At 39.3% G+C, this 12,767-nt stretch overlaps 1 protein-coding gene across 1 annotated transcript in view; it reads left to right on the top strand.

Moving 5' to 3' along the window:
* Positions 1 to 12,767, top strand: part of Slc35f1 (solute carrier family 35 member F1) — a 355,340-nt gene that overhangs the window by 325,010 nt on the left and 17,563 nt on the right. The window contains exon 7 of the mRNA XM_090338222.1: positions 4,191 to 4,345. Coding sequence (XP_090194348.1) covers positions 4,191 to 4,345 — 155 coding nt within the window. The remainder of the gene's footprint in view (positions 1 to 4,190; positions 4,346 to 12,767) is intronic.

Genomic DNA, 12,767 nt, shown 5'->3' with positions numbered 1-12,767 from the left:
CTCATAGCTTATGCTACAGTCATTCTCCTCTTGAATTTGGTGTAGACTATATTTCTTGATACAGTCTTACCATATTTCTATATGGAATTCATATGGTATGCACTGTATTTCTTGTCTCCAAGCCTGTCTCCACATCTGTCTAAAGAGGATAACAACAGTCATAGCATATAGTAGACTTTATGTCGGCGCTCATGTACTGTGGAGGATAGGAGTGTATACATGGTGCATGTCTCATAGGAAGTGCTCGCTGTGTATCAGCAGGTAGTATTATTTTCAGTCACTTTGGTGTACCAGGACAAGAGTCATCACAAATTGTATTGTGTGAAATAGCAAGCATTTTAAATGAGAAATGATTATACATATAACTATAGTTATAAATACAGTTATAGCAGCCATTATTTAGTTGCCAGCCAAAAAGAGATTCAGTTGGTTGACCAATGGAAAACCCAACAGGGACAAGTTGGGTCTTCACATGATTACTAACATCTGTCACCTACCGGTATCCATCCAAGAAAAGCAAATCAGCAAAGTGAAGCAGCCCCACCTTCCAACTTTTCATCTCACCATGTGTTTATTTGTCTGTCTGTGTTTTACCTACCAAACAACAAAATTTTAGATAACCTATCAACCAACCATTATGGTGTATATGTTTCACTGTCTCTTTGTATGTTATGTTTACTGCTTTAGAATGCTTACGCTGAAAGTATTCTGAGTTAGCCTGACTTGTCTGCTGTACACCTGCTTTCCCATTCTCCTTGCCAAACGTGCTTGTAAAGCCACACCTCTTCTCTAAGCCCTCCTATGACATATCAGCTCCCTACTGGACAGATTCTCATGCATGTGCATGTGCATTTGAAATCGAACACAGCGCTTTTATTTCCCTATGAATACCAAGTTCTCGTCATCTTCATAAATGGCATTGTGATTCCCTCCATTTCCATGTTAACTATAACAATGGCAACCTTAATGCCCTCTCTTTCCCTCACTGCCCACCTCTGGGCAATCCTCAGGGTTTGTTGAGTCTTTAGAGATCCACCTCCCTTCTGCTCCCTGGCAATTCCAAGCAAGCCCAGCTGAGCCATCAGCCTCTTTTGCCTGGGTGAGAATGCCATGCTTCTCACTGATCTCCTCTCACCCTTCACAGAGGAGCCAATGTCACATTCTTCTGCCACAGGTATTGGGGACAAGGAGGCTGGCGCAGGAAGAATTCGGGCTTGGAGCACCTGGTCTACAAGACCATAGGCTCTCAAGACATTAAAAAAAAATTAACTAGACTTGATTTTGTCAGACATCTGCTCTAAATTACTTGACAGCTTCCTCATGTGACTAGAAGAGATATAAATTCCTTCCAAAACACAAGGGCTCACCATAATGTACCTCCTTCCTAATTTTTCTGCTTTATTTCTGGCTACGGATCCTTTGGTCATTCTGGACCTTGAAGGTCCTAGAATGTGTCACATCATTCTAAGAGTGTTTTCATGTACTGACCTTTGGCCTAAAATACTCATTCCCTGCCTCCTCCGATCTCCTGTTCCTCCTTCCTATTCAAGGTAAATGCAACCTCCACAAAGCAGCTGTGAAAGTATCCACTTCGCCAAAGCAAGCACACCTCCTGCCACTCTCTGTAGGAGTCCTGTCCTTCTGGCATAGTACCAACAGCAACTCCAAGTGCCTCATCTCTCCTGCATGTCATAGAGCACAGTGCTAAGCTAATGGTGGCAGTTGGTGAATAATGGATAAATAAGACGGTAAAAATAAAACATCAGAACCCTATGTATGAGTCAGAGCCATGTGTGTTGTGCCAGATAGCACGAACATGGTCGACAGGTAGAATTCTGGAATTCTTGAACCCCAGTCATGGTTTGATGCAAATCAACGAGGCCTTCAAAAAAGAAAGGAAGGAAAGAAGGAAGGAAAGAAGGAAGGAAGGAAGGAAGGAAAGAAGGAAGGAAGGAAAGAGCTAGCTGTCTGGACTACATCAAAATTTGATCAATCTAATCATTTTAGTGAATTAATTTAAATATGAATCCTAGTTCTAATCTATTAACCACAGATTTCTTTAAAGAACATCGAATTAATTTTTATATCTTTTCATGTGTTAATCATAGGTTATCTAGTATTTATGGCAATTTTAGTAACAATTAAAAGGAAAATGAATTCTAAGTAGAATGAAATTCAACTTCAGGGAAATTGACTGCTGTTAGGGAATTAAAACTTCTGGTGGGGAATCAGAATCATCTGATAGTACTGTGACCAAATGTACACATAAGGTCTCCTACTTTACTGAAGTAGGAAATTGGGGCCCCTGCTCCTCTTAGCACGGAGGGCATGTCCACCACACTAGAGGGGGCTGTTGCACTGTTTGTTCAAAGTCATTTTTAGACACATCTAATGTGTCTTTTCTTGAACTAGGAACCAAATATCATCTAGAACAAACATCTGTGCCCTTCAATACTTTGCATAGGGCCACACCGATTTTTTTTCTGGAAAAAATCACTTATTTTTACACAAGCACTGAGTTTATCTAGCTCTTTCCAAATTGCCCCACTTTCACAGGATTCAGAGGAATCATCCACAGCTCACCCAAGGCACATTTAATCAAAGATTCCTTTGGAAAGGTTACTTTTATTGCATTGTCATTCCCACAGATTTCCTGAATTGTGCCTTAGAATCTTTCTAGGTAGAGAAATGAATGCATTTATATTGTATTTGCATTTGTATTATACCATCATCTGTAAAGATAGAACTAGAATGAGCAGTGCACTTTTGTTTGGTACTATATAAAATGGATCACTCACACTCACTGAAGGAGTATTTATTATTATGAAACTAGGTATAAGTATAAATTGAGGGAGGGAGAGAGAGAAGGGAGAGCAAGGGAGAGAGAGAGAGAGAGAGAGAGAGAGAGAGAGAGAGAGAGAGAGAGAGAGAGAGAGAGAGAGAGAGAGAGAGAGAGAGAGAGAGACTGTTGTGGGCCGGGGTGCTGTCCCTGAACTCTTCAGCTCAAGGCTACTGCCCTACCCCTAGAGCCACAGTGCCAGTGCCAGTTTTCTGGTGGTTAATTGGAGATAAGAGTTTTACATACTTCAGTGCCCAGGATGGATTTGAACCACAATCTTCAGATCTTGGCCTCCTGAATAGCTAAGATTACAAGTGTGAGCCACTGGGCCTGGCCAAGAGAGAGCTTCTTTTTAAATACATTTTTATTGTAATTAATAGAAGGGTTACATTACATTCGCCAGATAGAGGGTGCATGACTTCACAAACATTGCTACCCTTGACAGAGAGAACTTTTGAGAACATATTTTCAAAATATCTCACCACCTATGAAAATCCACAGAAAAGCTAAGGTGAGGGGCAGGACTCTCTGTTAGGGGGAAAAAGTGAACAGGATCCAGAAATTTAGGGAAAAAAATGACAAGACTTTCTGGGCTCAGAGAGATAGATAATCTGCCCAAAGATACCACCCTGTTAGGACCCCAAGTTCCTTTTGCTCATGGCCAGCACTCTACCACTGGAGCCACAGCTTCAATTCAGGGTTTTTCTGTGATTAACTGGAGTCTCATGGACTTTCCTGACTGGGTTGGTTTGAACCTTGATCCTCAGATCTCAGCGTAGCTAGGATTACAGGCGTGAGCTACCAGTGCCAGGCCCCTTGCAATCTTCTCCTCCCCCTCCCCCTCCCCCTCCCCTTCCCTTTCTCCTCCCCCTCTTTCTATTCCTATTCCTCTTCCATCCCAGTTCTTGGGCTTGAACTCAGGGCCTGGGCACTGTCCTTGAACACTTTTTGCTCAAGGCTGGCAGTCTGCCACTTGAGCCACAGCACCACTTCTGGCTTTTCCTGAGTATGTGGTACTGGGGAACCAAACCTAGGGCTTTGTGCATGCTAGGCGAGCACTCTACCACTAGACCACACTCCTGGCCCTCCCTTATCACCATTAGCTACAAGATCCTTCTTCCTGGAAGAATCAGAATGTAAGAGGTGTAATGTCAGGTGAGTAGTGGAAAGTGCCTTTTCCACACATGGAAAAATGCATGTTGACTTTTCACTTTAGTTTAGCTATGGATTGGTTAATGATAAATATGGCCAAAGCAAAACTACCATGTGTTAGTCATAGGTGGTGTCCTTTCTAATGGAGGCTGGAGCTGCTTGGAGCAGGCCTTGATACTGCTTTTGCTTTCCTCCCCAGGACTGCTCTACGTTGGCTTTAGCGCCTGCATGTTTGGTCTATACAGCTTTATGCCCATCGTCATAAAGAAAACCAGCGCCACTTCTGTCAATCTCTCTCTGCTCACAGCTGACCTGTACAGCCTGTTCTGTGGGCTGTTTCTCTTCCACTACAAGGTAAGTTGAGTCAGTGTCATGTTGTGAGCAACAATGAATATTGGTGGGAATGCCCAGGGGTTAGGATGCCTGGTTTTGCTTCAGAATCTCTGATAACTGAAAACTAATTTTTTCCTTTTTTTTTTTTGCCAGTCTTGGGGTTTGAACTCAGGGCCTGTGCATTGCCCTTGAGCTTCTTTTGCTCAAGGTTAGCTGTCTACCACTTTAGCCCCTACACCACTTGTGGATTTTTCCATTTATATGGCACTGAGGAATCAAATCTAAGGCTTCACATATGCTAGGCAAGCATTCTACAACTAAGTCACATTCTCAGCCCCTGAAAACTAAATTATTTTATGTACCCAGGTAGAGATGTCACCAATATTTTCATAAAGTAAGTTGAGAATTTTTTTCTATGCACATATTTTGTTGCTATTGGAAAGATAAACTTCCTTAAAGTAAGGTTTGTAGCTAAAATTAGTTTCTATTGGCTTTTTAGACATTAAACTATTAAGGTAATTGTAGATTTGCATGTATTACTAAAAAATAATACAGACAGGTTCTATTTACTCTTTATCTAATTGCATTTATTGACAATATCTAGTAAAGCCATGGTCCAGTGTTAGGGTATATTGATATAGTCAACATTTGGAACATTCACACACCACAAGGATTGCTGGGTAATATCATCCTAGCATGTTTCATTTTAGAAGAAACTGCCACATGAGACTGCCACAAAGAAACACAAATTCATCATGAGAATGTCATAAAATATGGATAAATACACATTGGCATTCTATTTTATGTGCCTATATTTTTAAGGGCATATATATTTTTATAGTTCATAACTTTTTTTGGTCAGTCATGAAGTATGAATTTAGAGCTAGGATGCTGTCCCTGAGCTCATTTGCTCAAAGCTAACATTCTACCACTTTGAGTCATAGCTCCACTTCTGGTTTTCTGATGGCTAACTGGAGATAAGAGTCTCATGGACTTTCCTACCTTGGCTGTCTTTGAACCAAAATTCTTAGATCTCAGCTTCCTGAGTAGCTAGGATTACAGGTGTGAGTTACCAGCACCCAGTGTTCACAACTTTTAGCAAAAACTTAATTACATTGTATACAATTTTGTGACATTTTATCTGAAATTAACATGTATGTATTTTCATGTTATTTAATATCTCTATATATTACAAATTCAAATTAGTGCTTCTCCTGTAACCTAAGAAGAATATCAAACATAGTTATGCCTAGATAGTATTCCAGAGAGTCTGATCCTGATTAATTCCAAGTGTGACTTTTGAAAATCTATTCATATGAATGGTTGTATATTGTAATGCGAAATCAAAGTTGACAATTACTGATCACTAATGGTTGTATAGTATTCTATGGAATAATGATGCTCTATTTAACCCAAGATTTCTCTACCATTGTACTATTACTACCACTTTGGACCAGATAAGGCCTGGTTATAGGACTGACCTCAATGTTATCGGATGCTAACCATAAACCATTGGCTTTTTAATAGTCTCTAATTAGATTCTAGAGATGGTATCTGAATTTATATGTCATCTCTTTATTGTCATTGGAGTATTAGCTTATAGTAAATGTTTGTCTTTTCCCTTGTTTCTGTGCTTTTTTAAAAAAAATTTTTGCCAGTCCTGGGGCTTGAACTCAGGGCCTGAACACTATCCTTGGACCTTCTCAAGGCTTGTGTTCTACCACTTGAGCCACAGTACCACTTCTGGCTTTTTTAGTATGTGTTACCAAGGAATTGTACCCAGGGCTTTATGCATGCTAGGCAACTACTCTTACCAATAGGCCACACTCCTGGCCCTCATGTTATTTTGTTTTTTTTTTTAACTTAAATAAATGCATGTAATCTTTTGTTTATATTTAATTTGAAACAAAAATACTTTAAAAACAACTGGAAAATCCTATTTAAAATCAGTTCAGAATCCCTTGTGTGCACTTAATATAGCAACCAATATTAGGACTTAAAAGAATGTTCTGTTCTCCTTTCCTGTCACTGCTGATGTATTTATATTGGCACTACATGGCTTAGCTCTTGAATAAATATACCCTGTATTGTTTCCTAATTGCTTTGTGAATAAGAGTTCCTCAAATAAACAAATAAACTAAATGCCCACTTTAAATCTAAAAGAGAAAACTTTTAAAAGTTCCCTTTACCTCCTTATACAACTTCTAAGAGACTTACACAGGCAGTTCTTAACTTTTCAATTAGATAGTCACTGTTTGGAAAATCCAGGGTCTTCTTCTTTTTGGTCAGTCCTGGGGCTTGAACTCAGGGCCTGAGCACTGTCCTTGGGCTTTCTTAAGGCTAGCTCTCTACCACTTGAGCCATAGCACTACTTCTGGCTTTTTCTATGTATGTGGTACTGAGGAATCAAACCCAGGGCTTCATGCATGCTAGATAAATACTCTACCACTAAGCCATGATCCCAGCCCAATCCAAGGGTCTTCTTCAGTCTCTTGTTTGCCTGTCCCTGAAATGGGCCATGGGATCCACACAGCTAGGTGGTAGACAGGCCCAGGCCTGCCAGCAGAGCTGCCTAATGAACACTGATTTTTCAGATAATCTCTATCAAAGGCATTTTTATCATTATAAGCTATTCATAATGTAAGCAAAAATCTTCATAAATTTTTGCAAAATTCAAAAATGGTATTTGGTTGGAGTTGTGAGCGAGATATTAGAAGTTGATTATACTTTTGTGTGCCTCCTTTGGGAAAAAATGTTGAAATCCCTTTCCCATTTCTTACCGAATTCTTTACTATTGAGTGCTAATAACTCTTTAATATTCTCAATATATTACCTTGATATGTGACTTGCAAACGTTTCTCTCCTTCTATGGTCACCTTGCTTCCCTGTTAATATCTACTGAAGAACAAAAGATTTTAATTTTGATGAAGCTGAGTTTATTTGTTGAGTTTATCTATTTATAGATAAATATCTATAAACAGGTACCATCTCACTCCCACACTTCCTCTGTTTGCTTTCTTTGACTTCTCTCCAAGGCTGCTTTGGATTGTCTACTCTAAAGGGATAGAAGTCAGAAACTAAGAAAAAGATGATTCCATTCATTTGAAGCATTCTTAACTCTATTTTTAAAAGGGGGTTGGGGAGGTTACAGAGACTGCAAGTGAGACTCACCTGAAGTCTCAAAACATTGATTCTAGGTCCCTTACTCACTCATCCAGTGCCTCAATGCTTTGCCACTGATTTGCAAGGTTAAGTCCCAATTTTGAATGACTGTAGGTGTTTACAAGCCAGTGGCACTAAAGCCAAAGGGTGAAGATTAAAAGATAATGTAAAGAAATATTATTAACAAGTAAATGAAGGCAGACTGTCTTGGGAATAAGGCAGGGCAATCATATGAGAACACAGAGCCTCAGACATCCATACTGGGATCAAATCATTGACCTCAGAGACCTCATTTGGTTTCACTCTAGCCTGCAGTTTATTCTGTCACCTAATTATCATGTCCTTATATCACCTTCTGGTCTGGTTATAAATATTTTTAAGTTGACAGATGTGGGCTACTTTGTACACAGATGTTGCTTACCCAGGCAGAACTAAATGACTAACAAGGCTCTCCTGCCCAACATTGATTCTTTGCTTTTCCTCATTTTAACACCCCTGGAAAAAAGTACATTCCTGCCCCCTCTCATCAATCCACAGCAAGTAGTGTCTGTCTTAGTGATGACTAGATGGAAAGCCCCACCTCCTGGGAAGCAAGTGTCCTCATTCGAAATCAGAACATCTGGATGGTACTCTGTTCTTGCAGTCTCTAATTTTTATGGCTTTTGAAAATGTGGTTATATATTTCTGTCCTTTATTACCTGGCAACATAATTGAATCCAGAACAGTAAATCTATAGCAGTTCGTGATAAGAACAGGAAAAGAGCTTTACTGGGCCCAAGAGACTCCTAAAACCAAACTTAGGAAAAGATTGACAAGATGCTTTGCAACCCAGGGATTTCTTGGTTTCCCAAGGTCACAGCCCTGATCTAATACAGACCCTGTGTACCGGATGAACAGGACACTTTTTAAAAAATATATTTTATTGTTATTGTAGAAGTGATATACAGAAGGGTTATAGTTACATAAATCAGGTAACGAATATACTTCTTTTCAAACCATGTCACTCCTTGGAGATGACATTCATTTCTTCCTCTTGCTGTAAATATGCAGTGCTTACCATGAAGTTACAATTCTACTTTCCTGAAAGTCAGAAGTCTCACTGAGCTAAAATGTCAAGTTCTGGCAGTGTTATGCTGCTTCTGAAAGGTCTAAGGAAGAATTCATTTCTTTTGGTACCTTCTAAAAGCTTCCTATTTTCCTTGGCATGTGGCTCTATCCTTGATCTTCAAAGCCAGTAGTATGGAAGATTCAAATATGGCTTTGCTATTCCTGCTTCTCTCTTGTAGACCTGGTGGTAACATTAAGCTCACTCAGGTAACCAAGGGTTAATCTCCTCCATCTCAAAATCCTTAATTTTATGTTGATTTCCCTCTTACCATGGAATGTAACCACAGGCTCAAGGAGTAGAGTTGAGCATCTTGGGAGGGGGTTAAACATTATTCTGCCTACTACAAGGGAACTATTAATAGTGCAGTGGCTTTGAGTTCGGTCAGCTGGAACATGAGGATGCTGTGTTCACAGCCCGGTCTGTGCAATGGAAACACGTACTTCCACCTGCTGACATACTGTACCCACTTTGTTGAACTTACCTACTTATCCCAAAGGAGTTCTGGTTCCCTGCTAATGTTCGATTATGATGAAGTAAACACTAAACCACATAGGGAGAATACTCAGAGATGGAGAGACTCCTTAGTGTCCAACGAACAGAGTATGAATTAAACAGTAGGGTGTGGCAAAAAGAATATGAACTTCAGTCAGGAGAGCCTAGAGTTGGGGTATAGTTTGTATTTGCCCTGCATATTCTTCAGACCAGTTAAGTATTCTTTCCAACCTCAAATGATGAGATTTACCTTATTCAGGTTTTCACAGGAAGAAATTAGATAATGATACTGTTTATCAAAGACCAGTGATGCAATATTTCTTTGATTAAACCTGACTCAAGATTCACGATCCCTGAGTCATCATCCATTTGGAGCTATTGATTTTATTTTAAGATTTTTATAACTCAATGAGATCTGAGGATCAAGGTTCCAAGCCAGCCCAGGCACAAAAGGACCTGAGACTCTTACAATTAACCTCTAGAAAACTGGAAGTAGAGCTTGGCTCAAGTGTAGGGCGGTAGCCTTGAGCTGAAGAGCTCAAGGATAGCACCCAGGCTGAGTTGAAGCCCCATCACACACACAGACACACACACACAGACACAGACACACACACACACACACACACACACACACACAGCTTTTTATAACTCAAGGAAATGCTTCATAATTTTATACGAGTTCTTGCTAACTCATTCCTTATTTGAAAGGCTAAGTCTGCGGTCGGCACATAAAAATTGTAGAATGTATTACACTAATCCTTTTTAACCGAGTTATTTTATTCTCCCATTTCTTACCATGCAAAATTTTTAGAGGATAACTGGAAACATAAAACAGTTGGGAGTTATTAAAATAAAACACCAATCAGTTTTTTCAAGATATGCTCTCGTGTACAAAACATTCTTCAACAAAATAGCAGACAACATTGAAGTAAAGAATATTACTGTTTGATTGACATTTAGAATTGAAGAATATTCTACTTTGCACATCTGCTTTTACGTTTCAAAGCTTAATACTGCCACAGGATCGCGTAATGGTTAAAGTTGAAAGGAATTTCACAAGAATATATTATCTTTGTAGTTTTACTAGAGTAAACTTGAAAATGATAGGGAAAAATGAGCTCTGTTCAATTCTCTCCTAATCCTTTTCAAACACTCTCCCTAGACCCTTAATATTTATGGTTCTTGGAGCTGAACAGCCTGAAGCCACAGGTAACCCCATAAAGAGTAGTCTCAGGGGGTAAAATGTTTCATAAAACTTCTCTTCTTATGTCATGAAAATGTGTTTACTGCTCACATTTTCACTAGCAGAAAAAGGTAGAGAACTTAAAAAAAATTTTCCAAGGCAATGTCCAGTGGCTTAAGCCTATAATCCCAGCTACTGAGAGATGGGAGAAGAGATGGAAGAATCATCGTTCAAGGTTAGCCAAGGGAAAAAGAAAGACTGGAACTCAGAAAATAGACCACGCTTATTTGAAATTGGATAGGGAATGGGGGAAAACAAGATTAGGGGTGAGGGTGGGGAGGAGGGAAATGACATGAGAAAGGGTATCAATGTATGTGAATTAATGCACCTTCTATCTGGTGAATATAATGTAACCCTTCTATTAATTACAATAAAAATATATGAAAAAAAAGAAAATAGACCAAGCATGACAATACATGCCTATAATCCCAGCTATGTGGGAGGAAGAGAGAATGGTTGCTATCTGATGCCTGCCCCAGGAAAAAGTACAAGACTTTCTCTGACAAATAATTAAAAAGGGCTGGTAGCGTGGGTCAAGTTGTAGAGCACTCAAAGGCCTTGAGTTCAAACTCCATTACCACTCATTATCACACCAAAAAGAAATCAAAACAATTCATTCAAATAAAACTACTTCACTTCTGAGTAATGTGATTAGTATGGATTTTATAGAATTTCATCTGTGTGTTTTCTCTAGAAAACATTCCACGTATTTTAGTTCATTCTTCTGCCTGACACTTTATTTTTTAATCATTGTTGTGAGTTACAAAACAATCAGAAAAGTCTTAATATCGACCTCCTACGCTAACACTCTAGGATATGCCCTACAAGGCCAGATGTGGGCTCCATGGCCCACCTGACCATCTGCCACTAAAATTACACCCCACACATGCTAGTTCATTCTTTCTGTCTTGTTATTGTAAGCGATTTGGCAAGCAAAATTTAATAACTCTGGGCAAAGAGTCATTTGGCCACATTAAATTTAATTTATTGACCTTCATCCAGCAAATATTTATTTGTTCTGTGTCTCCTAGGTGCTGGCCACTGTTTTGGCAGTTTACCTGTTTTATATATAAATAAAGATGACAGTAGATAGATAAATAAATAAATAAATAAATAAATAAATAAATAAATCACCAGGCAGATGAATGCAAAAGATGAAATTCTAAATCCCTGAACCTTGACCAGACCAGCCATTTGAAATATCTTTAACATCTGAGTGCCCATGCCAGAGAGCTTTCAGAGCTGAGAGGTTTTTGCTAAGAGTGGGATCTTTCATTAAGGCCTCAATCAGCATCTTGAGCCAAGCTACCCTGTTGATACTCGGTGCAGTGAGCAATTTCAGTAATGTAACTACACTTGAAAAGCCAGGGCAGGCAGCCCAAACCTGTGACAGCTGATAAGTATTAAAGTAATACCCCCTCAGGATACTTACGTTTTTAAAAATCCTAAGGGCTGGAGTTTAGCCTAGTGGTAGAGTGCTTGCCTAGCATGCACAAAGACCCGGATTTGATTCCTTGGTACCACAGGAAAAAAAAGCCAGAAGTGGTGCTGAGGCTCAAATGGTAGAGCTCTAGCCTTGAGAAAGTCCAAGGACAGTGCTCAGGCCCTGAGCTCAACCCCAGGATTGGCAAAAATAAAATAAAATAAAATAAACTCAGAATGTCAAAATGTAATTGTCAATGGAAACCTACAAATTGATACATAGTTCTTAATAACTATCTGCAACACTTAAAAAAGTGTCTCTAGTGAGCCAAAAATTGGGGAAAGTGGCATCACTTAGGCCCAAAGGGGTTTCTCATGAAATACCAACATTGCAGAGCAAGAATGCTTGAACTTGACTTTTCCTTATACAATAACTATAGTGCTGAGTGAGTTGGGGTAGGTTGGGGCTTCCTGCACTGGAAGAAGGCTGCTTCCATTGCTATTCAGAGAACCAAGCTCCCTCCATCAGTGCTCTGTCATCCCGTAGGTCAAGGAAGAAAATACTAGGACTGCTGAGCTATACCCAAATTGTTAACAAAATTCTACTGAAACATAGTTATGCCCATTCCTTATGCAGTATCCATGATGGTTGCTTTTTCTGTTACATTAAGTAGCCTAAAATACTTGATAAGTTGTACCTCAATGTCTGGAAGGGGAAACTTTATAATCAGGTGGATAGTGGGTCTGCCAGGAATATTCTTTGGGGATTATCTTTTGAGTCATTGCTTCCTAAAAAACGTTTGGTCTTTAGATTCAAAAAATAACATTCCTACATTCAAAGCTTGAATTTTCTTTTTCTTGTTTATATGCTTGCTCTTACAAGTGAGCATGTTACCCAAGACTTAACCAATCTTTTTTTTTCATATATTTTTTATTGTAATTAATAGAAGGGTTACATGATATTCGCCAGATAGATGGTGCATTGATTCCCATACGTTGATACCCTTTCACATGTC

This window comes from Megascapheus bottae, chromosome 8 (assembly GCF_031878675.1).
Source record: "Megascapheus bottae isolate mThoBot1 chromosome 8, mThoBot2.hap1, whole genome shotgun sequence".
Classification (NCBI taxonomy): domain Eukaryota; kingdom Metazoa; phylum Chordata; class Mammalia; order Rodentia; family Geomyidae; genus Megascapheus; species Megascapheus bottae.
Note: the sequence above shows the minus strand (reverse complement) of the source record. Positions and strands in the feature narration are given on the sequence as shown.